We start from the raw sequence: 26,296 nt of genomic DNA on the forward strand, positions 1-26,296 counted from the left end.
ATTTCTTCTGTCCCTCAACAAGGTGGCCCATCAGGTACCTAATATTTATATTCATTTCATTCCCATTTGTTAACTTCATGTTTTTCTGTTAACATTCTAGGCCAAAGTGCTATGCTAGCCTTGCCCATGCCAAGTATATCTTCTGTCGCTCAACAAGGTGGCCCATCAGGTACCAATTATTTATATTTATTTCATTCCGTTTGTTAATTTCATGTTTTGCTGTTAACATTCCAGGCCAAAGTGCTATGTCAGGCTTGCCCATGCCAAGTATATCTTCTGTCACTCAACAAGGTGGCCCATCAGGTATAAACTATTTACCTGACAGAGTTATCCATCTATTCTGAATCTGAAGGAAGGGTTAGGGAATTCAGTCACTGACACGCACAGCTGTGCCTAAATATTTTTCCAATCTTTTCTCACCATTCACTCTTTCTGTGACTTAATTGTAATTGCTGACAAGTAATTGTTTCAACTATCCAAATGTGAGTTTGTCATCTATACTAACGGGATGCAATTAATGCAAGTTTTGTATTTTCTGTTTTTTTTTTTCAAATGATTCTAACCAGAGTCGAATTATTTCTTGTGTCCAGCATGATCGGGATGTCTGACGTGGACATTTTGATTCAAGAGTATCTAGATGAAGCCAAAAATACTCTGATTTTTCTGCAACAAGTGGCAGCTTGTCGTGAAATATTGAACATCATTAGTTGGAAATTCTCCAATTACAAAAAAGGCACTTTAAAAACATACAAGCTGTTGTGCTGCATTTTGCACAATTCTCTGCCGTTTAAAGGGGTAATTTAGCAATTTAGAAGATTCACGTAAGCTCTTTTATGAAATGGAAAAATTCTACAGGAACTCCCTGTCCCCTTTGGGATGTGGGATGTTGCCCCAGCTCGCCTTATTCGCATCCAAAATTCAGTTAAAAGATTAAAGTTTTCTAAAGGAGGAGTGAAAAAAGGATGTAAGGCGGAGAAAAAATGAAGAAAGCGAACAAAAATAAGCGTGGGAAGAGGAACAGAAAGAAGTTCTAAATTGGATTGGTTTTGATGGATATTGCTACTTATTCCTTTGATTGCCACGAATATGGAAGGCAAAATTTAATAGTTCCATACTGTCTTTTTTGGACTCTTAACCTTCTAATTTTTATCGGCATAGCCTTTTGTAAATTCATTAAATTTTGTCGAATAGATTCCATCTACTTTGGGAATTTTGTTAATCATTTAAATTGGAACAGGATATTCAAAGACTTGATGAAATATCTGAAATAAGATTGTGTGGAAGAGGATTCAAGAAGTCGAAGAGGACAAAAGCTGACATTTTGCTTTCATGCATGGTTCATGCTTCATGTTACAAATTACAGGCCTCGCGTTAAAACTTGTGTTTGCAAATGAAACCTTTCTGCCAAAAATTTGTAATCATAAAACAGCAAAAGGTGCATTAGGATAGAATCAATTGTCGCCTAAAGCTCTGCCCCTGGTTCACGCGTTCACGCAAAGACCATTAAAATCAAATGGAGTATTCATATGCCCAGCAATATATACCAATTCAAAATCAATAATTTCCCGCTACCTTTCTTTCAATTGTTCTTCCTAACCTTCTTTCTACAATGGAGATCAATATTCGCCGAAAAGTCATTTTTTGATTGGGAAATAAACAAAAAATCACTTTTTGATTAAGAAACAACGAAAAGCACTGTTTATTGGAAATTTCAAAGTGATTTTTGATTGGGAAATACAAAAAAAAAACACATTTTGATTGGAAAATCCATAAAAATCACAAAAAAGTCACATTTTGACTGCATCCCGTACACTTGGCCAAGGAGTGTTCAACCCCTCGATTCAAAGGCAACATGAGAGCTATCCTGTGAATGGGCTAGAGATTTCCAAGTTTCAAAAAAGGAATTTCAAAAACTTACAAGCTCTTATGCTGCATCTTGGATAATTCCATACCGATTAGAGGGGTAAGTTAGAAAATTTGAAGATTCACGTAATCTCTTTTATCAAAAAATGAAATATTATGCAGGAACTCCCTGTGCCCTTTGGGATGTGGGATTTTGCCCAAGCCCGCCTAATTCGCATCCAAAACTCAGTCAAGAGGCTAAAGTTCTCTAAAGTAGGAGTAAAAAAAGGATCCAGAGCCGGAAAGAAACTGAAGAAGGAAAAAAAACAAGCGAGGAAAAAAGAACAGAAAAAATAAAAAGTTCTGACTTGGATCGGCTTTCTTGGATATTGCTATATGTTGCATTGATTGCTAGAAGATGGAAAGAAAATGAATATTGATATTGATTGATATTAAAATGATATTGAAGACCAAGAGCTGGAAAAATGGATGAATATTACATTAAAAAAGTTTCAAAATGCCGGTAATACTCTGCGTTTTCCTTTGTTTTTAAAGAGAAATTCCTATATAATTCCTTATTTTAATTCCCTAAAATCATTATTAATAAAACAATTAAAGGACTGACGAAAGATGAATGACTCACAGTCTTAGTAGTTTAGCCTTTGTTATACTAGACTGTACTGTTTCCTAACTGAAATTTAACGGTTGGAGCAAATTACCGGACTTATCCAACCAGTGCCAACATAAAAAATGAGAGAATCCGGTGTCGCATCATTCGCATCAGCTTCTTCAACAGACAAGGCTAGTACTAGTACTGGAGGCTCTAATGGCCAAAATGACTGGTCTCGAGGCAATATGTACTAAGTAGTACATAATCACGGCAGCACTTTTTCCAGCATTCTGATTTGCTCTCACCATACAGTGTTGCCAGATTGATGTAAATCAACGCGTGAAAAAATACAATCTCACTTGGCAACGTTGCCTATGCAGTGCGCGCTCCGCTCAAAAACCAGCTTCCGCCACGCAGCCGCTTGAATCAGAAAAGTTAAATAAAAGGCTAATCGGATACGAGGTTCGAACCTTCAACCTTTTGAGTGATTGGGTGGCTCGCTAACCACTTCACCAATGGTACTTTACAGGTTTATTTTTAGGTAGGGGGTAGGTAGGGCTATGTTTCATTCCTCTGGCCGTTTGGTTGCACCACAAGACCAGCCTGTATAAAAAAGTGCAACCGCGATTGTGGACTAAGTAGTACATATGGAGTGAGACCATGTTGCAAAATGAATACCATGGAGGCAACTTTCAAAGCCAGATTGCTAAACCAAAGGTTCATTTCAGTTCTATCCAAGCGACAATCCAACTCGTTCACCTCTATGTTTTTATGCCTGTAACATGAAAGGGATTTTGCAATAAATTGTCCAAACATTCCACCAGCTTATCAGTGTCCATTATTGTCCTCGGGAAACGCGAGTGCTAGCCAATTTGGGCAAGGTCGGCCAAATTGAGTTCACATGAGATCCCATTCAATTTCTTTCTTCCACCCAGTCCTTAAAGAACAATAGTCCTTTATGCCCTTTATCGACGTAAGCCAATATAAGTTTTTTACTTTTAGACGCCACGTAAACAAGGGTTAAGGGGGGATTATCTATAGGGCTTTGTTCGTACAAGAAATATAAAGATCCAGAGGATCTCGCCACGGATGTCCCTACGGCCGAAAAAGGGTAAGAGGCCTCTTGTCGTAGGAACAATGATAGATTACAACTTGGACGGAACAACGGCGGTGAGAATCAACGAGAATCTAGTTAAATCAGCAGAAAAAACCAATACAGTTTTGCCGGTACTTTTTTGGTAGTAGTCCTCGCATTCTGATTGGCTCTCTCTTAGTGCCCCCCCCCCTTTAGTAGGGGAACCCATTCATCAACGGTAATGGTGCTGGGGAACGGCGTTCCATTTATCCACATCCATTTGTCCACATCAAACGCAGCCAGCAAACCCGATAGAGAAAATTAAAAAAAAAGAAGCTGCGAAAGCACATACACACGAGGGCAGAACACGTAATGTGTGTGTGTGTGTAAAAGACGAGCGCAAATTTAGAACAAAGGAATAAGGTCATCGTAGCAGTAGCAGCAGCCTTTCAAAATTTAAACATTTTTTTCCGCCCGCTTGCTGTGTGTAAATGGAATCGAGTTGTTGTTGTTGCGATGGAATGTCCTCTTTTCTTTTGACCCCTCATTTTTTAAATTTTCTTTTTTTGGCGCAATTTTTAAAATAGAATTATTTTTCCCTTTTTCTTCTATCCACAAACGGGGGGAAATTGTTCAAATCTTTTCCGGTGCGCGCCGATTTGTCTGTGTATTTGTTGATTTTTTCTGATTTGAATTATTATTCGGCGTGACGAGGAATTTTAAAACAGAAAAACAACTTCTTTTTAAAACATAAATACAGATATGGCGTCTGAATCTGCTCCGGGGCATGACATGTTTGAGGTCAATCAAATATTAGATAAAAGGTAAGCTATAGTTTAATTGTATTTGGGTTTTGATTATTAATTGATAATTTTTTTTTAGCAAGTACAAAAATAAGACAATGTACTTGATCAAGTGGAAAGGCTACTCCCACGCTGAAAACACGTGGGAGCCTTATAGCCATCTACACGAAAATTGCAGTGATGCAATCAAGAAACTTCGAGAACGGTAAGTCAAATTTATTTTTACCATTAATTAAAATATTATAAATCTAATTATTTTTATAGTTTCAGGAATATGGGTGGCAAAGTGAAACAGCTCACCGATGCTGATGTGCTCCACCAACGGACTGCAACACCCCACATCTTCATCGATATTGACACCATCGATAAAGATATTGTGGAAGAACAACCGGATGCAGTTTTGCTGAACGCTCAATTGAAGTGGATGCATCATGAAGGATTCATCCGTGGCATGGTAAGATGTTAATTACTTTAAATTGCATTATATATATATATTATTAACCTGTAAAATTTTTAGGAATATGCTGCTTCATTGTCAGCTTTTTCTGGTCCGCCGGTGGGAGATGAGCGCTTAACGAAAAAAATTAGTGGAAATTTAAAAAAAAAATCACAATTAATAAGATAAGCGAAATTCTATGTTCATGCTTTTTTAAATAAAATCCTTGTAATCATCCTTGATTTCCACCCTTCACCACTCCTACTGCAGAGTTTTGCTCCCACGAATACCGTGATTGGGCGTCTGTGATGCCGTCGTTGTTCGTTGAGAACCTGTCATTAAATTAGGTCTGTAAAAAAAGAACCGGAAAACTCTTAAAACGTAAAAGTGTTACCTGATTGCTATTTTTCCCTGACAGTGGAAATTTAAAAAAAAAAATCACAATCAATAAGATAAGCGAAATTTTCATGCTTGATTAAATAACATCTTTTAAATCATCATACTTGTAACATCATTCATCACTCCTACTGTAGAGTTTCGCTCCCACGGTTACCATATTTGTGCTTCTCGGATGTCGTCGTGTTGTTCGAGCCTAGCATCAAATCAGATATGTACAAAAGGGACCGGAAAACTCTTGAAACGTAAAAGTTTTACCTGATTGCTATTTTTTCCACTGCTTGAACGCAGCACCGCAAGGGTTCATCCTGGCTGTCTACCTTGACCTGTGACTTTGTTGGTTTACAGCTGCAGATTGCAATTTTGCTTCAGCCATCACGAAGCAAACACATCCAATTCCGATGACCTTGATGCCTGGATAGTTTTGAATACGGATGAACTTGACCTACATTATTCCCATTATATCTAAATAAATCCGCACTGAGACATCTCTCTTTTCCACCGTAACGCTTAAACTGCATAGGAGCGCTCCTATCGATTCAAGCTCATTTACAGTATGTACCTTTAAACATCTTGTAGGGTACACGAGCTTTTATTATCAAGCCAATAAATCACGTCCCCACACTGTAATTGAAGAATCGGAAAGAATTTCCAAATAAGAGACTTTTGGGGAAAACACTTTCTCTCTGTGTTACCTAAGGTTACTGAACCACCACTCAAGATCTTGCATAAACTCCACCGAAAGTGCGCATTTTATCTTAAGATCAAAATTAGCGCGTCTGGCCAGATTGATATAAAAGGCCTGCATTCTTCTGAAATGAGCCAGTGCAAATGGAATCGCCTATGTAAAATTTCCCATTATCGAAGCCATTTCCCGCAAAGAAATTACTGATTTTCCTAACGCTACGTCGCATTTAGCCTTAACTTCCGCCGCTTTGCTGCTTGGCATCGAAAAGGAAAAATTATTTTAATTAATCATGAGGCCAAAATACTCCATTATTTGGCTAGGTTCCACCATTGACTTTTAAAAATTGATTAGGAAGCCTATATGCTGCAAAAGATCGATCGGTTTTTTAAATCCCCCCTTCACGCCTTCTTTCGACGAATTCATAATTAAAATATCATAGAGATAAATAACCATACGCATTCCTGTGTTCTTAGCTTTCTTGTTTTTTTGTGGGAAACCTGTCCCAATGTGATTGTCAAGTAGGCATCCTTCAAGATTAATTTGACCATGCAATCCCTCTCTCTTATTATGAAACGTGATGAGTCAAGATTCTCCATCTTGAAGTGTTCCTACCTTATGAATTTAGGATTCAACGTTTTCTAGAATCACAATCGACCGAAAACCCTCAGAATTAGTGCCTTTTCTAACGTCAACTTTCTAACCCAACCTCCACTTCGGCCTATTTTTCAATAACTCGTCAACTTCCTGGGCCATAAATTTTAACATGTCCACAGATATTTGAACAGGTGACGGCTTTTTAAATTGCTTTGGAGCTATAAGAAATCAAAGTTTACCCCACTCGTCACGCAATCTAGTACCCAACCATCTTTTGTAATTTTACCAATATTACAAGCAAAATCCAAAATACGAGCTCCTACTTTTATTATCTGTTCCTTCTTACAATTAATGCTAATTTTAGGGGAATCCAAAAGACTGCACGCTACATACCTTTCTCCGCCTCTGATAGAAGCGAATCGTCTCTGATCTTCTCGGTCTCAAGACCCTGGTGGATGGATCAGGACGGCGATGGCTTGTCTTACTTGCGCTTACTCTGGCCTTCTCCCTTGCCGCCGATTAGTTGGCCAGCGTGACATCTTGTGCCGCCTCTTACAGCATAGATTGAAAAAAGGAGTCGGTAAAAAGGAGCTCTATAACCTCCTTTCCAAGGACTCCGGGTCCACTAGAGAGGCCACCAAACGTCTTCTACACTGAGAAATGTGGTTATAGACTCTTCTCTATTGCTGCAGGATCAATTGAACCGTATTTTCTACCTGATCTTTCGCTTCGCCATCGCCCTTGACTTCAAAATCTAGCACAAATTTCTTTGAAATCAATTTCGATTCGTCCGCTTTTAAACTTTGCACCAACCAGTTTCTAATAATCTCATCTCGCCAGAGATCTCCTCAAAATTGGCTCATCGGAGCCACTAGCAACATTGGACTTGCTTGTTTGTCACCTCGACTGACAAATCCTTAATTTTATGCTTCTTCCGCTGCTTTGTTTTCGGGAATCAGTTACGATAAGCTGGCCTACACGCAGGGAATTCCGCCTCCTCTTGTTCTGACTCTACATCATCAACGTTCTCTTCCACCTCAACATCTTTTTCCTCTTCTTCCTTCATTCTTCTACGCTTCCTCTTTTTCCGATCAACTCGCTTTGCACTTGGCTTATCAACTTATTCGTAAACTTCCTCATCGACATAGCTTGGTCTACTCGACCCTTCTTTAAACTCGTTGCTTCTTTATCAAAATTATTTATTCCCGACACAGTGCCCCTTGAACATATGCTGTCCGTCATTCCCGAATAATCATCTCAATTGTTCTCCTCAGCTCGCGTTTTCTCATCTCAGCTCATATGGGCTTATCTACCATGTGAGAGTTTCACATTATGTCGACACCCAAATAAAAAAAAGGTCTATTTTGACTCAGCTAATCCGGCGAATCATCCTGCAGGATCTTAGTGAACATATTGGTATTTTGGGGTTTTCCTCGTCAGTGTCTCCCGAATATCGATGTGCCATGATTCTCGGACGGTTAACAAAATATTCGAATAACAAAACAGGTTTTTTTGGTTTTTTCTCCCTATTTTCCCCGTGTTATCATCTCACAGGACTGTGGGATGTTGTGATAACGCAGGAACTCTTTTGCTTAAGTAGTTTACCAAGACGTTTGTTTCTACGTGTTGAGCAGTGTCCCAAAAGGACCAGTATGCAAAAAAATATTCGTGCTGTTAGGTTACAATTAAATCAACTGTCGCCGTGTGAATGGGAACTAACATTAGTTGGATGTTCTGTTTTTGTTTTGTCAATCAATCCTTCTGTCTGTATCGAAACACCAACTCACTACTCTACAACACTATTCCATTTACTACTAATGCGATTGGTCAAAGTGTCAAAGCTGTTTTGGCATTGCTTGGCGAGATATAAGAATGTAAAGACTAGTTGACCGTACCATCCACTAGATCCCACCAGGGTGAGCCGGCGCCAGAATCATTACATTCAATGAACAAGTTCTGCCCAATCTACAAGACTCTAATCCTCATGAACGAGCCATTCCGGAGTGTTCCTATTTTCCTCGATAGGAGGAATTGGTATGGTTTTGCTGGCGTAATTTGAGTAAGGTTCGGCAGTGAAAGCCCAAGTAGTGCCTCAGAAAAAGATCTTGTTTCGCAAATTTATACTTACAAAATTTACAACAGCGATTTTATCTTACATTAAACACTATTAGTTAATGCCTGAAAAACAAAAATTTGCATTAGCAGAAATCAATTCTCCACCATATCATAGGGAAGACTCTTCAAGTCTGACATCATGCGATCGAGATGGGCCGACCCGACGACCACCTTCGTCACTTGGATCACTCGTCTGTTCCTGGCGACGGTGGGATTCCTCATATGGACGAGAACCTCTAGAATGAATAATCGTTAAGACAAATGACATTTTTAGAATGACTGTTTTCCAAGAAAGGAAATACAAATATCTTACCGATTCGGAAACCGGTGGGCCGTTCGTCGAAGAGCGGTAAGGTATGAATCGCGTTCCATGACGTGGCCACGGGCCTGGTTAAATGCTGCAAAGGAAATTTGTGCCAAACGAAAGCTTAGGTAAATGTAAACAGCCGGGAAGAGTTAAACAATAAAAACGTAATATTTGACAATTCAAACACCTGCTATAGCTGCCGCCGGTGAATAGCCTTTGCGCTCAATCAGGTATCGACAAACCAAATAGCCAGTTCTGTTGACCCCGTGGGTACAATGAACTACCAGTACCTTCCCTGCAAGATAGGAGGCAGAAAAATATTAATGACTGAACACAAAGATGTCACCAAAATGGTCTCTTGTCATTCTTTTAAATTATTGAGGAGAAACACACTCTTCAGAGCGGGCGCCACGAATAAACTTGTCTGTGAATTGAAAAAATCTTGAAGAAAAAGGTGGATCACCAAAACATAGGGGATAAACAAAATTGTAAACAAATAAAATTAAAAAATCCAGGCCTTATTACTTCGTCACTACAGTGTGGTTGGTGATCTCGCCGTGTTCTTTGCAAAATATCTTGAAGTGCTGAATTCCTCTCTCAGTCAAAATATAAACCACAGCAAAAAATTAAACATCTACGTAAACATTACCAAGAGGAAAGATGTAAAGATGCACAAATTCATACCTTTGATTCATAATATCGATCAGTGGCCGTTAGGTCGATGACAGAACCAAAATTGGGGATCATTTCAATCAAATTTTCTACTGTGAACCTGGTGAACGGATGAAAGTTTCACACACCATATTGTCATTAATTTTACTTAACTACGGTTTAATCAAAAATAATTTACCATTTGTCATGACTAAGTCTGTTCTTCACCCAATATTGCAAAAAACAAGATAAAATTGGATAAATAAAAATAAAGCTTTATCAATTTACTGATGTCATTCACAAAAGGAATAAAGTTTAAACTTGATAGTACTGCAACTTAGAAATGATAAAGAAAATATAACTGCTTTGTTCAAACCTATATAGAATATTGTAGGTAAAGACCACTGTGCCTAAAATCTTTTAACGATTGCTATACTCAAACAAAACTGAAGGAAGTTGGTATGAAACCAGAAGAAAAAAACATAACTGAAGATCTAAAATTACAATCTGGCAGTAAAATAACTAGAAGTACAGAAAAACACGATTCTATCTCTTTCAAGGGAACTTTTCAGGCCATGATATGGAGTGTTTAAATCTCTGTTCTTACTGGTGTGTAATTAAGCCATCTGAAAAATGAGTAAACCAAATAATATAGTTCATACAACTGTTAGATACAACTGTTAGATACAACTATTGTTCGCACACTGAGAAATTTTCAAAAATGCTTGCATTTACTCCTCTTCCACTCAGATCTTCTAGGTTGTTAAGCTTTACGTTTTAAATTTCAAGCAGGAGAGATTCCCGTTTCATCTTCTTAAGGGGATTAACACGATTCTCACATTTCTTAGATTTCCTCTAGAACCCATGTTCTTCTGTGGGTTGGGTCGGTGGGTTTCTCTGACTCTCAGTGGTATGTATCTTTGCTAGAATGAGAAATAAAATTTGTAATCGCGCATCATGTTTCGTGGAAGACACACAGGTGAAAATGCTGGAGAACACTACAGAAGGAAAGCCTGCAGATTTGTAACCTGCTGAAGAGAATGGACTAGATGTTAGGGTTGTTTGGTTTTCCTTTTTTTAGTAGTTGGCGTAGTTGTTTACTACATGTTTTTGTTTTAATTCGGCATGTTTTTTTTGTTTTACAGCCACAGTGTATAAACACATTTTTTGATTCTATCAAAATCTCCTGTAAAGAATGAGACGGCCTTGAAAAAATCGGAGAAAATCGTTCTTTACATGCGTCGAGGTGATTTCAGTATTTCTGGAATACGACACCCAGCAATATTACGACCAAAAAAACTGGAGAATAGAGTACTTAGTCAAATTTAAATATGGGCCGGATTATCCCCCCCCCCAGCAAAAAATTTTTTTTTCGATTCACTTCAAATCGACCTCACTATTCAAATTATGTGAACGAGGGATTTAATTGTGACAAGTTCGTCGGCCGTTTTTGAAGCAATTTTCACTGAAGCAATTTGCACAATGTCTCCAATTTTGAATGTTGACTGCCACATTGGACGATTTTGAATGAGGGTTAATGTAATGCGAGAATAAACACTAATGGAAATCTTAATTCTTTTCTAAGATCGACCCCATTACTCTTTTCAGCCCCCACCTGTCGTTTCGATCTGATGCCTTATAAGTTGATGCTTGTGCTTAAGCTAATTCGTCATTGTGTAGACGCCGACGACGACTAATTTACAGAAAAATGTTGAATTTCATGTTCAAAAACTATCTTGCTCGAACAGAATGCTTTGCGATCACCGTTAACCAAAATACACCTCTGAAAATTCAAATGGCAGTAACGGACATTACATTGTTCTTTTGCAACTTAACCTCATAAAACAATCATTACAATCATCACAATTATCAATCAATCATCACAATCATGTAATAATGCAACATTCCTGGCGTTAGAAGGAAATACCAGAGATTTTCCAGCCTTAGCAGTACGCAAATTTTCAGATCTTTGCAAAGAAATTCCCCAAATGGGGGAATTTTTTCCAAAAGTTAATTTCTCTGATAACACAAAACCTGAAGATTGAAACTAGAAGAAATAACTAAAATGGTATCGAAAAGTGTCTTTTTTTTACAAAAATTACCTTTGCAACAATTTAAATGAAGCAAGACTAACTACAACAGAAATTTTTGTCCATTTTCTTGTTACGTAAGTTAGGTAGATGAAAACTTTCAAAGAACTTGCCAGCAAAGGGCCGAATAGTCGACTGAAAATAACCAGTACCTGCCCGAGAAAAATGTCGAACATCTCCTTTTTTCCAAATTTCGGTGACATTAAGTGTCCACTGATAGATGTCCATTGGTCTTTACATTTTTGTCGTTAAATTAACTTACAAAACTAAACGTGGATACGCGTTAAATTGCTGCATCTATAGCATATGTATGAGTAGCGCATCTATAGCCACTCAATGTTGGGTTTACTACATTGCCGTTTCAGTTGTTGGTATGTTTTCTGTTTCATTAGATCCGGAAAACAGGAAAACTGAAAAAATTATGCGGTTTACTATTCCAAAGACAAATTGTTGAAAAACCTACTATATACAGATACAGTTATAGAGTAATCTGTGTGTTGTTTGATTTCTAAGAACTTTTCTTTGGGAAAAAAAAGTTGTATGTGTAGAATGAAAACTAAACGATATCTTTCAGTGCCAACCAAGGACATTACATTTGAAAATCAAAACTTCAAAACAAACCAAATAAGCCTAATTCCAAATGAGTATATCTCTTATAGTTGTTGGAAGACATACTGGTGGTTAAGCAACTGACACGGCCCACCATTTCCGAGACGGGTCGATTCATTCAATTTATCATTTCCCTCTTCTTCTTTTTTTCCCTTCAACCTACATCCATAAATCGCAGACGGGTTGGGGCCATTGTGTTGCGCGCTGTTGGAAAACGACGAGAATTTCAAATTTGCGGGACGTCGCCGTCGTGCTACGTGACTCAATAAGCTTATCGAACACGTAGTACTACTATATTCCGATTAATTTCCCGTCCTCGTAGGTGTATCAATTCGCAAATTAGCAATTCAATGGCGAGTCACTTTGTTTCACTTAGCGAATTGGCAACGCTCGGCATTGATTTTTCGGTTTTTTCTTTTTGTTACGGAACGCGTAATCAGCGCTCGGTTGTTGGCGTTTGCGTGGGCTCTGTGGGTGTGTGGGCTCGTGATGTTAAATCTGAAACATGTGAATAATTTACATATCTAAATAATTATTTACATATGTGTTATATTTGTTTTATGATTATTTTTTAAATGTAATATTTTATTAATCGGAAGTATCAAATTTGCGTTTTCAATCTTTCAGAGTACGTAAGTTCTTTTTACATCAACAAACTGAATCAGTGTCTGAAATGGTAAGTTTAACAATTATGTACATTAAACATATTACATATATAATGGTTTTTATCACAGTTGTAGGAAATCAACGAAGACAACGATCCGCCATTCCCAAAACTGGACATTGGATACCCCACGAACGTTGATGATGTGGTACGTAAAATGTATTCTAAATGACTAATCTGTACTTCATGATGTATACTAAATATATGTCACGTAGGAAATTGGCGATGACGATGATGATTACGATTGCCGGTACTCTATGCTAAAATTGTTTACGAGGTATGTACTATGTATACCATATGTATAATGTATATTCAAAATGTTGTGTTCCATTTACTTAATGTAGGAAATTGGCGATGCCAACGGACCTCAACTATCACCTTTGGCCATCAATAAAGACGATTATTTCACCACCTCCATTGACCATGTAAGTATTATTCACTGACAAGGGAATGAATATGTGAACTGCAAAATCAAAATTGTTATTCAACGTCAACTGCAACAAATAAGAGGTAAATTACTATTACAATAACATATTTGTATATATATTTTATAGATGCGATGGATGAAGTCTTCCCAGGAAGTAACCGTGGCAGGAGTGATGCTATTCGTAAAAAAATTTAACTCCGTATTACTCAGATATTTCACTATTCTTTCGAAGAATACAAAGAATTGCTACTTAAATACAAGGAAGTGAAATTGAAATTGGCAATCTTTTGCCAATTTCACTATCAATTTACTTTCTTATTTTTTCAATTATGATGACGCTCACAGCTTCATCAGAATAAATGTATCTCATCTCATATATCTCATCTCATGTATGTTTTTACATGGCCTTCTCATTGCTCCATTTATTAAGAATAATTATTTTTTTTTGTTTTTGCACTCTTTCTTTTTCAATTTATTCCATAATTAGAAGGTTTCATTATTTGTTAATCCAGAACTTTGTAAAACATAAACATTCAGAAAAAAACATCTTTATTATTTTCTTGAACTAATTGTATGCAATTGTATTGTAGTAGTTTATTCAAAATTGCAGTGAAATGTATTTCCAGGTGTCTCTTTGCTTTCCTCAAGATTTAGTGGGTCATTTCCAATTACATTGAAGTGTAATTCTGCAATATTCTCATAATCATCCTCTATTTCGTCATGAGAAGCAACGGCTTTGAATTTGTTGGGTGCAGTCACGAAAGGCAATCCTATTGAATTCCAATATAAATTAATGTATTGAATTCAAAAAAAAATTAAAATTACAACAAATTTAGTTTCAGTTGAATACCTGTAAGCTCAGAAACTCTTGCTGTTACTTTCTCAGCAAATCCAATGAGCGTATGTAGACTGGTTTCAAGCCGTTTCAACAGTGGGAAGTTAGATTTCAGCAGAAATCATACAGATGTACCAATCGGACACATGACATATCATCACAAAGTTTTACATCCAAGAGAAGTTTGACTTTAGCACAATACACTACTCCATCATATCTACTCCATCCATCAAGAAACTTAACCAGAATCACACACAAGTTGATATACGGCTATATTTCAGATCAACATATGTATTCCAAATCTGCGTATGTGTGTGTCTCTAATGTTTCTCCGATCCCTGAGGCCTTGTAAATAATTTTAGAACAAAGGAATTAATTCATCACGATTTTGTCATCATGATAGAGTTTTCTATTCCTTTTGGCTTATAACCAACTTATAAAGCACGCAAACAATCTCTTTGGAAAGATCGTTATCCTCCCTCATTGTTATCGAAATGTGTCCTTTGGCGTTCGCTTTTTTGTTTGGGTAAAAATAATTAAAATGTAGGAGTTCAGCCGCATGAACATAATAAGCAATCACCATTGGGAATCACAAATGTGATTACATGATATGTTTGAGAACATGCGGTTGTTTGAAATTTACCCAAAACATATCTGATTATTTTCGGTGATTTCTAATGCTGTTCTAATGTTCTATATTGTTTGAAGCCATGCGGTGCCGGTCAGCTTAGAAATTGGACAAAACATAAATAAGATCAAATAATAATATAACATAATAATATTATATCCCGTTACTCGGCTCCTTGTCGGTTGACCAAAAGGCCCTCGCAACACGCACGCCTCTCTACTCCACTGCGGTGAATGTTGGATTCGTCTCTCTCATGAAACGGAATTCCCTTTCGTCTTTGTCTGTTGAGCTGAAGTTCGATGATTCTGTCAGGCACAGTTGAATTACCATATTCTTCTTCTTGCTCAGCTGGGCGGATCCTTGGAGCCGCTTCTCCAGCGGGCGGACTCGTCGTCACTGTCACAAGCTGGGCCGATTGCCGGCTTGGAAACGGTTACTCGGAGTCAGTTGGAGCTGCTGCTGCTGCAGCTGGCTCCTCACTTTGAGGTCGAACTGGAATTGGTTCAAAACACGTTGCTTGAACTGGGGCTTGAATTGGAGCTGGAACAGTAGGTAAAATTGGAGTCGGAATTAAGTCCGGCAATGGAGCCGGAATTGGAGCCGGCACTTGAGGTGGTTGTTGAGCCGTATCCTATACTGGCCTGTAGCGATCGCAGATCTTCAACTTCCATTGCACTCCCCTGCCTTAAAATGAAATTGGTAGCAGTTTAGGCATTTAATTGAATTTGGGATGAATTCGCGTAAGTTAAATTCATGGAAACTTAACTTAACTAGCCACATACTCTGACAGTGTCGGTCCAGCAAACGTAATTACTACGCAGCTTGTGTGCATCGTTCCTTTTATCAATCTTGCACATTTGATGACCTTAATTTCTGAGTTGATGTCTGTTTCAATCTCTTCGTTAATAATGGCTGTATGAACTCTGCTGATGACACCTTATTAACAGTCATTTTGGATCTTCGGTTTCCATTTCACCACATCCCAGGTACCTATTTTTTTTATAGCCAGGATTTCGAGTAGCGTGACGTTAAAGGTTGTGGGCTGTCAAAGATCTATTGGGATGAGGATTGGCGCTTGAGATCCCCCTCGCCTTACTTTCCCTTTTAGACCTTTAACAATTTAGAGTGGACTCACCTTCATTATGTGGAAACTTTTCCATTTTCCGATTCAGTGATTCTGGTTGAAAGGAGGGAATTATGTTCCGTCCCACATTTTTTGTTGTTGGGGCGGCTGGGTGTCATGCTCTCTGTGGTGCTGTTTAATGAGCTGAGCATATACATTCCTGTGGTGTCTGCATTGCGTATGATGCCATTTTGGGACCAGCCTGCCTCGTAATACTGATGATGAGCAGGCCCGCAAGCATTCATTTAAATTAGGAGAAATACTTTGGGAGAAATTGAAGTTGCATAATTTTCTAGTTTTCCATTCATTCAGCAGTTGCAGTTGATTAATTAAATTACGCTGCAGCCATACAGTTTTTCTGCAAGCATTTTGTCTGCTCGCTTATTCCCCAAAAAGAACAACAACATCATTCCTTCACCTTTATCGCAAGTTATATTTATAGGCAAGTGGTTTATTCGATTTCATTTCTGCGAGTGCTACAAAATGAACAAACATGAATACCGTGAAATGCTAAAAGATTTATTTTCATTCAGTTTTCTATAGATTGTCATTAACAGACATCACAGATGAGTGAACCGGCGGCCAAGAAGAAAACCATTAGGGAACTGCTTATAAGTCGCATGGCGCTCGTCAAATACACGGCCTTTGGCACTTACCTAGAGTGTAAATCGCGGGATTACACAAGAGATAACCCTGGCTGTTACATCAAAGATTACGAAATTTCATCAGTCGAGGACAAATGTCAGGTGATTCATTTCAATGAAACACTTCTTTTTGGCGTTTGTTGACAGCTATGCGAGCAAAGTCATGTACAAGAAAATTCTCCCTTTTTTGGGTAACTTTATGTAATGATTAACCTCCAATGATGTCAAAAACCCTGCGATTCCAGTTAAGCGTCAACATTTCTTGATGCCACACCCAATAGGCTTTCAGCAAACACGAAAAGAAACCTTACGTGTACGTGACAAAGATGCGAAATGAAATTGTCGATTTCAAGAAAAAGGAAATCGATGACGAAATCATTAGCCTCCGAACCGGAAAGCGAGATTATAGCGGAGATGACATCACTCACAAATTGACGCAAATGGAAAGAAACATAAAAACGATAAAAAGGCCTTCAATCCCATATTTTTGTGAGTACCGGTACATTTACTTTAGAGGCTCATTCACGTTTACGCATGGCTTTCGACTTTGTTGACGTTTGCTTTCCCATCTTTTGTGCCGCGTTTAGGTACCAACGTTCCTTGCACTCAACCACCTACAAGAAACAGGAGGACAGGCAGTGGGTGGAAAATTATCAGCTGTTTCGCAATCAAACTTATCGTTACTGGTGGTCGCTACCAAAAAACCAACCAGAAATCTTCATTCATCGAGCCAAAGTAGAGTTCAGCAACTTCAATCAAGGTCGGTTACACGACTTTGTATTAAAACAAAAACTGTAGCTTGAGTTGGTGACTTAATTTGTGTCGACGTTTCCTTTCGCTTGGTTCCAACTTGGGAGATGACGTCATCCATTTAGTTCTCGAAAAGGCATTGGAAAAACACACTGAAGCTGAGAAGTACAGAAAGTTGCCTACCGAATACTACAGTGACGACGACGGCCACGAAAACATTTAGACACCCCATTCTTTCAGTCGGTGTTTATTTAAATTTACAGCAACATCAAACGAGAATTAAATATCATTAAACTAACTTTGAAAATAAAGAGCAAGTACATCATCGATTTCCCTACTTCAAATCAACTGTTATTGTAATTGGTACTTCTGCAAAGTTTTAATGTTGAAATTTTCTTAAACTTTTATTGTTCACAACGTTTGTTGTGTAGCCATTGTTAAGTGACCATCGCTTGTGTAATTCTACGTCCTGCAACTGTTGACGTCTTGCATTTTCTATATACATATATAGATCGCATTTTTCGACTAAAGTAATAATTAATACAAATAAGTAGTCACCAAAGATAAATTTCCCAAGAAGAATTAGTGATGAGCTACTAAACTGCATTTAAGGAACATAATTTCCAACTCTTACACGTAGAATTTCTAAAGGCAATGGCCTGTATTTTACAAGGTCAATTTATATGAGTACTGGGAAACGCGTAAAGGGTTTCTCTAGGAAAAGAAGCGAAATAGAATATTGTGTTTTGTAACAATTTAGAATCTACCTCGACGATAAACTCTCGTCGTTCGAAGATTTCTATTTCGTCTTTGGTGGCTGGCTTTGTGCCTGCTCAGTCGTTTTTGTCCACTCATACTGATCAGTCTTTTTTCATTTGTTCCGAGTTAAAATGAGTTACCAACAAACAAGTAACAAAGCTCTGCCATCTAAAAAAATTGCTCGAAAGAAGAAACAGGGCTAGTTGCTTCTTATATGTACAGTATCCTACAAAAAAATCCGAACGGCGATTTTCTTGTTTTGAGCCACCTATCCATATTTCAGGAAAATGTTTGACTTTAGACCTCAATTTGGGAGGCAAGGAATAAAGCGAATGGTGGGAACTGGGAAGAATGAAAAAAGGAGTTATAGGCTCAATTAGCCCATGGCTATGTCTCCACCCCCCCCCCCAAATATGAACAAAATCAGACAGGCTGTCTGGAATTGTCATGGCGCAAAAAAATGAACAATGAATTATTCCCGTAGCTTTTAGGTTTTCTCGTCACTTGTCCAAAAATTGACAACGAGCCTAAGGCTATTCCAGACATTACTTTCTTCCGACCATTCACTTTGTTCCTAGCCCCCTAAATTTATGTAAAAAAGCCAAACACAGTTTCCCGATGTATGGATAGGTGGCTTAAAACAAAAAAATCGCTGTTCGGATTTTTTTGTAGGGTACTGTAAAAAGTACCCCCCAAAAAATCATCTACCTAGATTGAAATAGCGACAACCGTCACGGCGAATCGTAGCTCGTTATGCCTCAAAGTCATTGCTCGAATGTGAATCTAGGATTTGCTGAGGGTAATCAACGCTGATGAACCATCAAAAGCTAACCGCAACTTGATTACTAGCTGAATTAAGCCATGTTAAGGCAGGTGACAGCAGCTGCCAGTAGCCCTATTATTAACAAGCCTTTATAACCGAAATTGACGCGCTCCTACAAACGGCTCACATCTCGTGACGTGTAACAACGAAACACAAATTGAAATTGACCTGTCATAATAAAAAGCAAAAATTTCGATTTTGCTCATTAACATTTCCGCAAATGTGTAAGATGCCTTTTGTCTTTTTCCTGCGTTTTAATCATTGAGAGTAGTCGAGCTGAGACACAAAACTTTGCAAACAGTTTCATTTCACGCTTCTAACGTTTTCCGGCAAAAATACACAATACTCAGTCTGAATGAATTCTCAAATAGAAATGAAGGTAAAAACTCACACACCACGAGATCCCACGACGACATTACATGACATTGGTTTGGCTGAAAACAATTGGACCAAGGTAGTGGTCTTTGTTTCACCAAAAATAAGTGAGCTAGTGCTGCTTCCAACGGCCTCGAAGACTCAAACGATTTCTGAAAAGGCCACTCACCGACGCTGTATTCGGTAGCCAAGTTGGAGGCATTACCGCAGAAAACGACGACGAAGACGTCTCTGTGGCCGAGCACAGACGCCTCTTTTTAGTTGGCTGTTCATCATGTAACGAGGCTGGAGACTTGCTCGACGATCCCCTGTTCCCAGATGAAGCGACTTTTCGGCTTTCGCCGCCGCCACATTTATTTCCGTCATCAGATGTGGAGAGAGAGTTGAATGTCACAACTTGGACGACATCCTCTTCATCGGACACGGAGCTTTCTGCGACGGGATTAGATGACGACGACGACGACGAAGACGTCACTGTGGCCGAGCACGGTCGCCTCTTTTCAGCTGGCTGTTCATCATGAAACGAGGACGAAGACTCGCTCGACGATCCCCTGTTCCCGGAATAAGCGAATACGTAATACGCCTCTGGGTTGTCTTTTGAAAAGGGGCTTATGGCGTGAGAACTGTACACTATTTATACACTATAAAAACTTTGAAAAAATGCGAGAGTAGAAAACGCTAATTGACACCTGTCTAGTGGATTTCGAAGGAACTGTAGTTCTACAATAGTGTTAACACTATTTATATGAAAAATTTCGGTCAGCTCTCCTTCAGGAGCAAGGGCACAAGTTCGGCGGGGAAGATCACACGTAAAGACTATGACTAGGTGTTACAAGGTCACTACGCCCAATTCGATTTCTTAACTTGCCCTTACGGTTTCTAGTTCTTTTGTCTTGATGCTGTAACATGCGAGTTATCTAACGAATTCGAGACTTTTTTTTTTCGAAACCGAAATGCCCAGAAAACATCAAAGTGGTTTGTCTGGACACAATAAGAATTCAATAGTGTTAGAATGAGTTCTAAAACCTACCTACAATTTACGGCTTTCTTTATATTTAATAAAATGTATCTCTTCTATGTGAAATGAAGAGTTTCAAATTCTGGTGTATAAAATCTGCACGGAGAACCCACGACTTGGAGTAAAAATGAATCTAAATAGGCTTCAATAAGCCATGGTTTACAAGGGAACTGAGTTCGGGTACCCATGAATCTACTCTTGGCAGATGCAGGCAGATTAATTGAAGATTACAACGAAGAACGTATCAAGTTCGTGCCCCATTTTCCGCCATCCATTTTTATGGAAACTACCATCTGATCATGATTCATTGTCAATGGTTTTATTGATGTTTATATTTTATTATCAAATACATTCATCAGTGTCAATGGTTTTATTGATTTTTATATTTTCGAATTACATTCATAATAATGATAGGTGGCTTTTTGTCTTCAATGGCGGAACCGATGGATTTTCTCACGGTTCACATTCTTTTGCATTTTTGAATGTCGCGAAAAACAAAAAAATATAAAAGTTTTTGGTTGGTTTTTAGATTGGGCCAGAAAATACGACGGTGCAAGTCGTGATAGGTATGATTCCCTTAATACATATTTGTTCTTGAAAATAATATACAATAAATATGTAATATACTGTTGATTTAACACTATTTAGGGCTGATAACGGTGGGAAAATTGTTCTCGTAAGACAGTTTATGCTTATTCGCTGTGGGTTAAACCGTGGTTATTTTCCCGAGGAGAATTTTCGCATTGTGTTATACGGTCGGATCAGCACATGCATGTAGAACGCAATTTTAATTCATTATTGGAATGAATTCTCCGTTTTTGAAGAGGAGTGGTTAGAAAAAAGGGCGCTGACTGCGAAAAAGAATTTTCCGTTTCAATGACGGATGAAAAATGCAATGTATATGGTATCCAATAACTAAAATCAGAATCCGTTTAAAGTCATGTTAAAACATAAAATTTTGTATTTATAAATGCTTTCGCTACAAATATTGTATGGCTAAAATAAAAAAATCCTGTTCATTTGGAAGGCCAAATAACTCAAAGACTTTGAAAAAAGCTACTTCGAGGACAGGAATCGAACCTAAGACCGAGAAGCTTTGTCTAGCTTCTCATACCGAAGCTATAACCACTATACCAACCAGACCACATATTACTTATATACATTGATAAACAATACAACACACAAAACGAGATAACTATTGATCCTTTAGTCAAAATGGCCGTCTTAACTCTTTAAAATTATTTTGTGGAAGACGCATATCGTCGTCAATCAAACAATATTGGTTGACTCAAGAATAACCTGACTGTCTGAAGTAGAAACCGAACGTAGGCCATTACCATCTTACGACACTCTAACCACTGCAACAGTTTCAACAAAACAACTCCTGCAATCAAAACTGGTAACTTATATGCATATATAAAAGATAAGAATAAATGAAAGTCGCACAGTATTACTCTTTCATTCAAAATACTCTAAATTCTTCATTAAACATTCTTCTTCATTTAAACAGCCAGGTAGTCGTTACAATGGAGGCCCATTTCGAGGGACGTATCCCACGATTGGCCTTCCTCCAGGATCGTCAAGTCAAGAGCTGCTTTTTCACGTGGTCTCCAGTGATCAAACCGGGCCTGATGGGAAGTCGTTTGAACTTGTATCCTTGGTGCCAAAAGATTGGGTAGATGTAGATTTCAAATATTTTCTTCATCCCCATCCTGACTTTAATGTCAACGGACTCTACACTTGGGAATGGCTTTTGATTAATTTCAAAAAGCGCAGGTACCCTGAGCTGACTTTTGTAGAATACGACATAATGGATCTTACCACTGAATGCCCTGGTAAGTTCTGTAAAAAAATTTCTTACCTTCGTCTAAAGTGCTGTAATTTATTCCCGAATTATATTTTTGTCCATGTGTAGTTCCTTATGAAGAAGCTGAGAATGAAATTAGTAAAGTTTTAAACACCTTGCAAGAAACTCAGCTAGGAAGCAACGAGAGCCTCGAATCCTGGGAACGACCTCCGAAAGAGCTCTCTTTTTGTATGTAATTTTTAATATAAGGTGATTTCTTCAACTAATTTAATTAAAGTTATCAATGTTTGCCTTTATTTTTCATAAGGCTCTAATGGTGATACAAGTTCGCACGCCCTTATGCAGCTAGCGAAAAGAATGGATAACTCCAAAAACTTGTCTAGAAGCTTTTCTGCAAGTACTCCTAATAGTAGACGTAATTATTTTCACATTCATTATCAAATTCTTGCTAAAATTATTTTGCTTATTTTGGTATTTAGCTGGTTCTGGTAGCAAGCCTTTTCCTACTACTTGTGGAAATATTGCGAAAAAGCCTCGAACAATTGTCAGTAAGAAAGGAGCAGCATCAAAGGGAACGGACGATGAGCGAAATTCTACTCATAGTAGAAATCAATCCGTGATTTCTCTTGACAGTGAACCGAACGCAAGTTCTAATCGTAACAATTCCGAAACGAGATTTACGGGAGTAACGGCTTTACAAAAACGAAATAGTGTTTCCAATGGTGAGACCGGAATTGCAGTTCAGAACAATATTCCAACAAACACTACTGGTATTTATGGCGTGTTTCCTTCTTAATATTTATCTTTCTTCTTACTATACTTGATATGTCCCTTTTTCGTAATTCATTTTAGATGATGCAGCTTGGAAAGCCCAAGTGTTGCAGGGCATAAATGCCACTAATACATTACTGAAGCATTTGATTCCGTCAAAAAAATTTATAGAAACATGTCTCGATAAAAACATGGATCACTTTCGGAAAACGGTAGGGCGAAACTTAAGTATTCCTTTGAACCGGTTAGAAGACGTCATGATACTCAACACTGCTCTAATTGATTTGGATCTATCCGTTAGTCTGGTAGGTCTAATTATTATATTATTACATCGCATTGTGCCAGTCAGATCATTTTACTTTGCTTTACATTTAGTGCGCGGTCCAAATTACGGATCTCGGTCACATTTCGTACTGTTCAACTTTAGCTAAAAGAATAATGGACTGCTTGATAACCCGTGAAATCTGCACGAAGATGCAGTGGAAGACGCGTACCAAAGATTCGCGGCCGGGTATTTGCCCTCTCGTCAACATTCTTTCAATTTTCGGAGGTTTGTACTGTGGTCAATAGCACCCTACTAACGAATGTTTTAATGCCCATTTTTCGATTTGTTCTTTCATTTACAGCAGTGATGACGGCTGTTTTAGAGAAACACAACAAAACCACTTCAATGGCCAAGATTGTTTTTGCCGTCCAAGAAGCGAGGCGCCAGCATCAATGTGAATACTATAAGTCGTTGAACATGACGCCAGTAAATGAATCGGAGGAGGAAAGTAGTTCTGTTCAAAAGAAATGCGAAAAAAGCCAAGCCATCCTACTGATGCAACAGCGGACTAAGGCAATCTTACAGGCATTGGAAAATTATCGAGAATAATCACAAGCGCATTGGAGAACATAATATTATTTCTTTCAAGTGATTGTATTAGTTTGTTGGTGAATTATTTCTTTTTTGTTTTCTACATTAATTTTTTCAAGTACCAATAGTGAATTGAAACAATAATTTGACTTTTTTATGATTCTCAATTTCAACAACAATATAATTTTCCGTTAACAGCAAATTTTTTGAAAAAGATTTAGTCTTGCACTTTCTTTTCGGGGTCTACTGTTTAGCGTCATTCATTTCTCAAATTATTTGCAATAGCCGCCATGTTTTGTAAAATGTCAAAGTGACAAAATTCTAATATTTTGATTTACGGGAGCAGAAAGCAGACCCCTACTAAACAATTTAAGTTGACAAAGTTGTGAAGAATGAATTCATTCTAGCCTTTTATCTAATTCAGTTTTCCCTGGAACTAGTGTTTGTATAATGGACTAACAGTGCAGAAAATATTTTCGCCTACGATCTTAACCTGTTGCTAGTTAAGTTGACAGCAAAATGTTTTACGGCATTTCAAACTGTTGCTGGTAAATTTGAAAAAGAATTTGTGTAACTTTTAGCCTACTTTAATATGTTTTTAAAAAACATCCAACTAAAAAGTTGGATTCACAGCTTCAGCAACTACAAGATTGGGCACGAAGAGAGGAGTCTAATTCAAGATCTGACAGATGGGAATCTTGCCTCCTCGCAGCTCAAGGCTTTAACTGATCAACCTGTTCATGCTAATAAAGAAAAATCTGAAGCCCTTATTAAAACTGAAGAGCTTAACAGCCAACAACTCACTTTGGAATACAAGTAAGCTCACATTTTTAACAGCTTGTATTAAGGTAAATCAAAATTGAAAATTTGTATAGAGAGAGAAGGCTGGACCAAGAACGGGAACTTTTTGTTCGACAACAGAGGCTTCTGCAAGATGAACTTGAAACAAGAACAAGAGAGATTATGACCATACGACGTGAGAAGACTTCAAGAGTGCTAGAACTCGAAGAACTAGAAGAAAACATTGAAGCCATGTCACCTGCGGCTTCTCGGTAATCGAATGTGTTTCCCATTTTTTTTAATGTAAATTAATATAATGATTTCATTTAATAGGTTGTTAAAATCAGGAATGACCCTAACTCAGATTTATAGTCAATATGTGTCTATTTCTGAGCAAATGCTATTTGAAGAGGAAGAGAATAAGAAATTGAATAACTACATAGATCAAATTCTTCAGGTAAAGAAATACAATTTTTTCTGTGTGTTTGAAAATTAATTCTTTTATTTCTTTCAACAGGAACACGAGGATCGAGCGCCAACCATAGCTCGACAACGCGAAGATAGTATCCTCAAAGAAAAGAAAGAAAAGGAGGCTGCTTTAGACAGTCAAATTCAAGCACTTCAAGGACAGTTAGCTGAATTAAGAGCCCAGAACGTGCGTTTAAGCACCCACAATGAATATGCCGATTCAAAGGAAAAACCATTGCAGGTAATCGCAATAAAATAAGTTTTAATTAGTAAAATTGTATTAAAATGTGCTCTTAAGGGCAACTTGGAGTCTTGCAAGAAACAACTTAACGCTTTAGAAGATAAGAATAAGATTTATGCCTGCACAATTGCTAAACACGAGCAAAGCATTGCAGTTTTACGAGGTATTTTCATTACATCTTTCACTTAAAATTATAACTTTGAAATTATTATTCCTGTTTCATAGACGAAGCGATGAATGCTCAGCAACTGCTTGCAAGCGCAGAGATAAAAGTTTCGATGCTTCAAGAAGAAAAGCAACTACTTCAAGATCTTGAAAAAAGCCTTACAGTTGAAAGAAATGCATTGGTAAGCGAGCGACGTAGCCAAGGCCTTCTTCATGCCAACGCAAATTTTAATTAAAGGTGTAACAGTTTGCATGAATATTTACGCCGCCCATCACAATCCGGAATTTTTCCCTGATCCGGAATCTTTCAAACCGGATCGATTCCTGCCGGAGAACAGCGTCGACGACATCTGTACGCTTTTATTCCATTTAGCGGTGGCGTCCGCACTTGCATCGGTGAATTTAATTCAGAAGCTTTTTATTTAGACTCAATTAAAAATAATTTTTCTGAATTTGTTAGCGCAAAAATACGCCATGATTGAGCTGAAAGTTTGTCTGGCCAACATTTTACGGAAATCGAAATTTTCTCTTTCCGATCCATCGGCATGAAAAAAAAATAAATAAGTTTGCAATGGCGTTGCTGCAACTTCACGCGCCATTGGCGGAGAAGACTCATCCGAATGCCATATGCTGAATGCCATATCGCCCTTTCCGGATGCTTCCGAGACGCGGACGTCTTTCGAATTTGATTATTCAGCCCTGGCGTTGCCCGTTCCGCTGGAATTCGCTGACACGGACCGTTTGCAAGATGTGCCTATCGACGGCTTTGATAAAGAGACTGAAGGCTGCGATGTTCCGACTATACCGGTGGAGAGTTTAAATGTTATAAGTTATATGTTATACGTCGCATGTTATAAGTAACGTTGATGAAATAAATAAAATAAAGTTGACAAAATCTGTTTCTTTTTGTCTTTTTTGCCGAAATTTCTGAATCCAATAGAACTAC

General features: G+C 38.0%; 2 protein-coding genes across 4 annotated transcripts; both read left to right on the top strand.

The window, feature by feature from the left end:
- The first annotated feature begins 4,289 nt into the window (after positions 1-4,289).
- Positions 4,290-23,898, top strand: LOC124342157. Its single transcript, XM_046795124.1, has 13 exons — positions 4,290-4,351; positions 4,410-4,535; positions 4,595-4,784; positions 12,957-13,028; positions 13,225-13,305; positions 16,451-16,639; positions 21,773-22,097; positions 22,178-22,297; positions 22,377-22,484; positions 22,549-22,839; positions 22,922-23,145; positions 23,216-23,390; positions 23,467-23,898. Exons 1-13 carry the CDS (start codon positions 4,290-4,292, stop codon positions 23,712-23,714), a joined length of 2,211 nt encoding a protein of 736 aa, XP_046651080.1. The 3' UTR covers positions 23,715-23,898.
- Positions 23,899-23,987: 89 nt separating this feature from the next.
- Positions 23,988-26,235, top strand: LOC124344543 (nucleoprotein TPR-like). Of its 3 annotated transcripts, XM_046798108.1 has the most exons (9): positions 23,988-24,244; positions 24,318-24,512; positions 24,572-24,748; positions 24,810-24,933; positions 24,994-25,185; positions 25,243-25,348; positions 25,411-25,532; positions 25,598-25,746; positions 25,811-26,235. In XM_046798108.1, exons 1-8 carry the CDS (start codon positions 24,216-24,218, stop codon positions 25,604-25,606), a joined length of 954 nt encoding a protein of 317 aa, XP_046654064.1. In that variant the 5' UTR covers positions 23,988-24,215; the 3' UTR covers positions 25,607-25,746; positions 25,811-26,235. The 3 variants fall into 3 exon arrangements, with proteins under 3 accessions (XP_046654064.1, XP_046654062.1, XP_046654063.1); XM_046798106.1 differs by having other exon boundaries at positions 25,411-25,746; XM_046798107.1 differs by having other exon boundaries at positions 24,330-24,512; positions 25,411-25,746.
- The last annotated feature ends 61 nt before the right edge of the window (positions 26,236-26,296 follow it).

The sequence above is a fragment of the Daphnia pulicaria genome, chromosome 6, assembly GCF_021234035.1.
Source record: "Daphnia pulicaria isolate SC F1-1A chromosome 6, SC_F0-13Bv2, whole genome shotgun sequence".
Classification (NCBI taxonomy): domain Eukaryota; kingdom Metazoa; phylum Arthropoda; class Branchiopoda; order Diplostraca; family Daphniidae; genus Daphnia; species Daphnia pulicaria.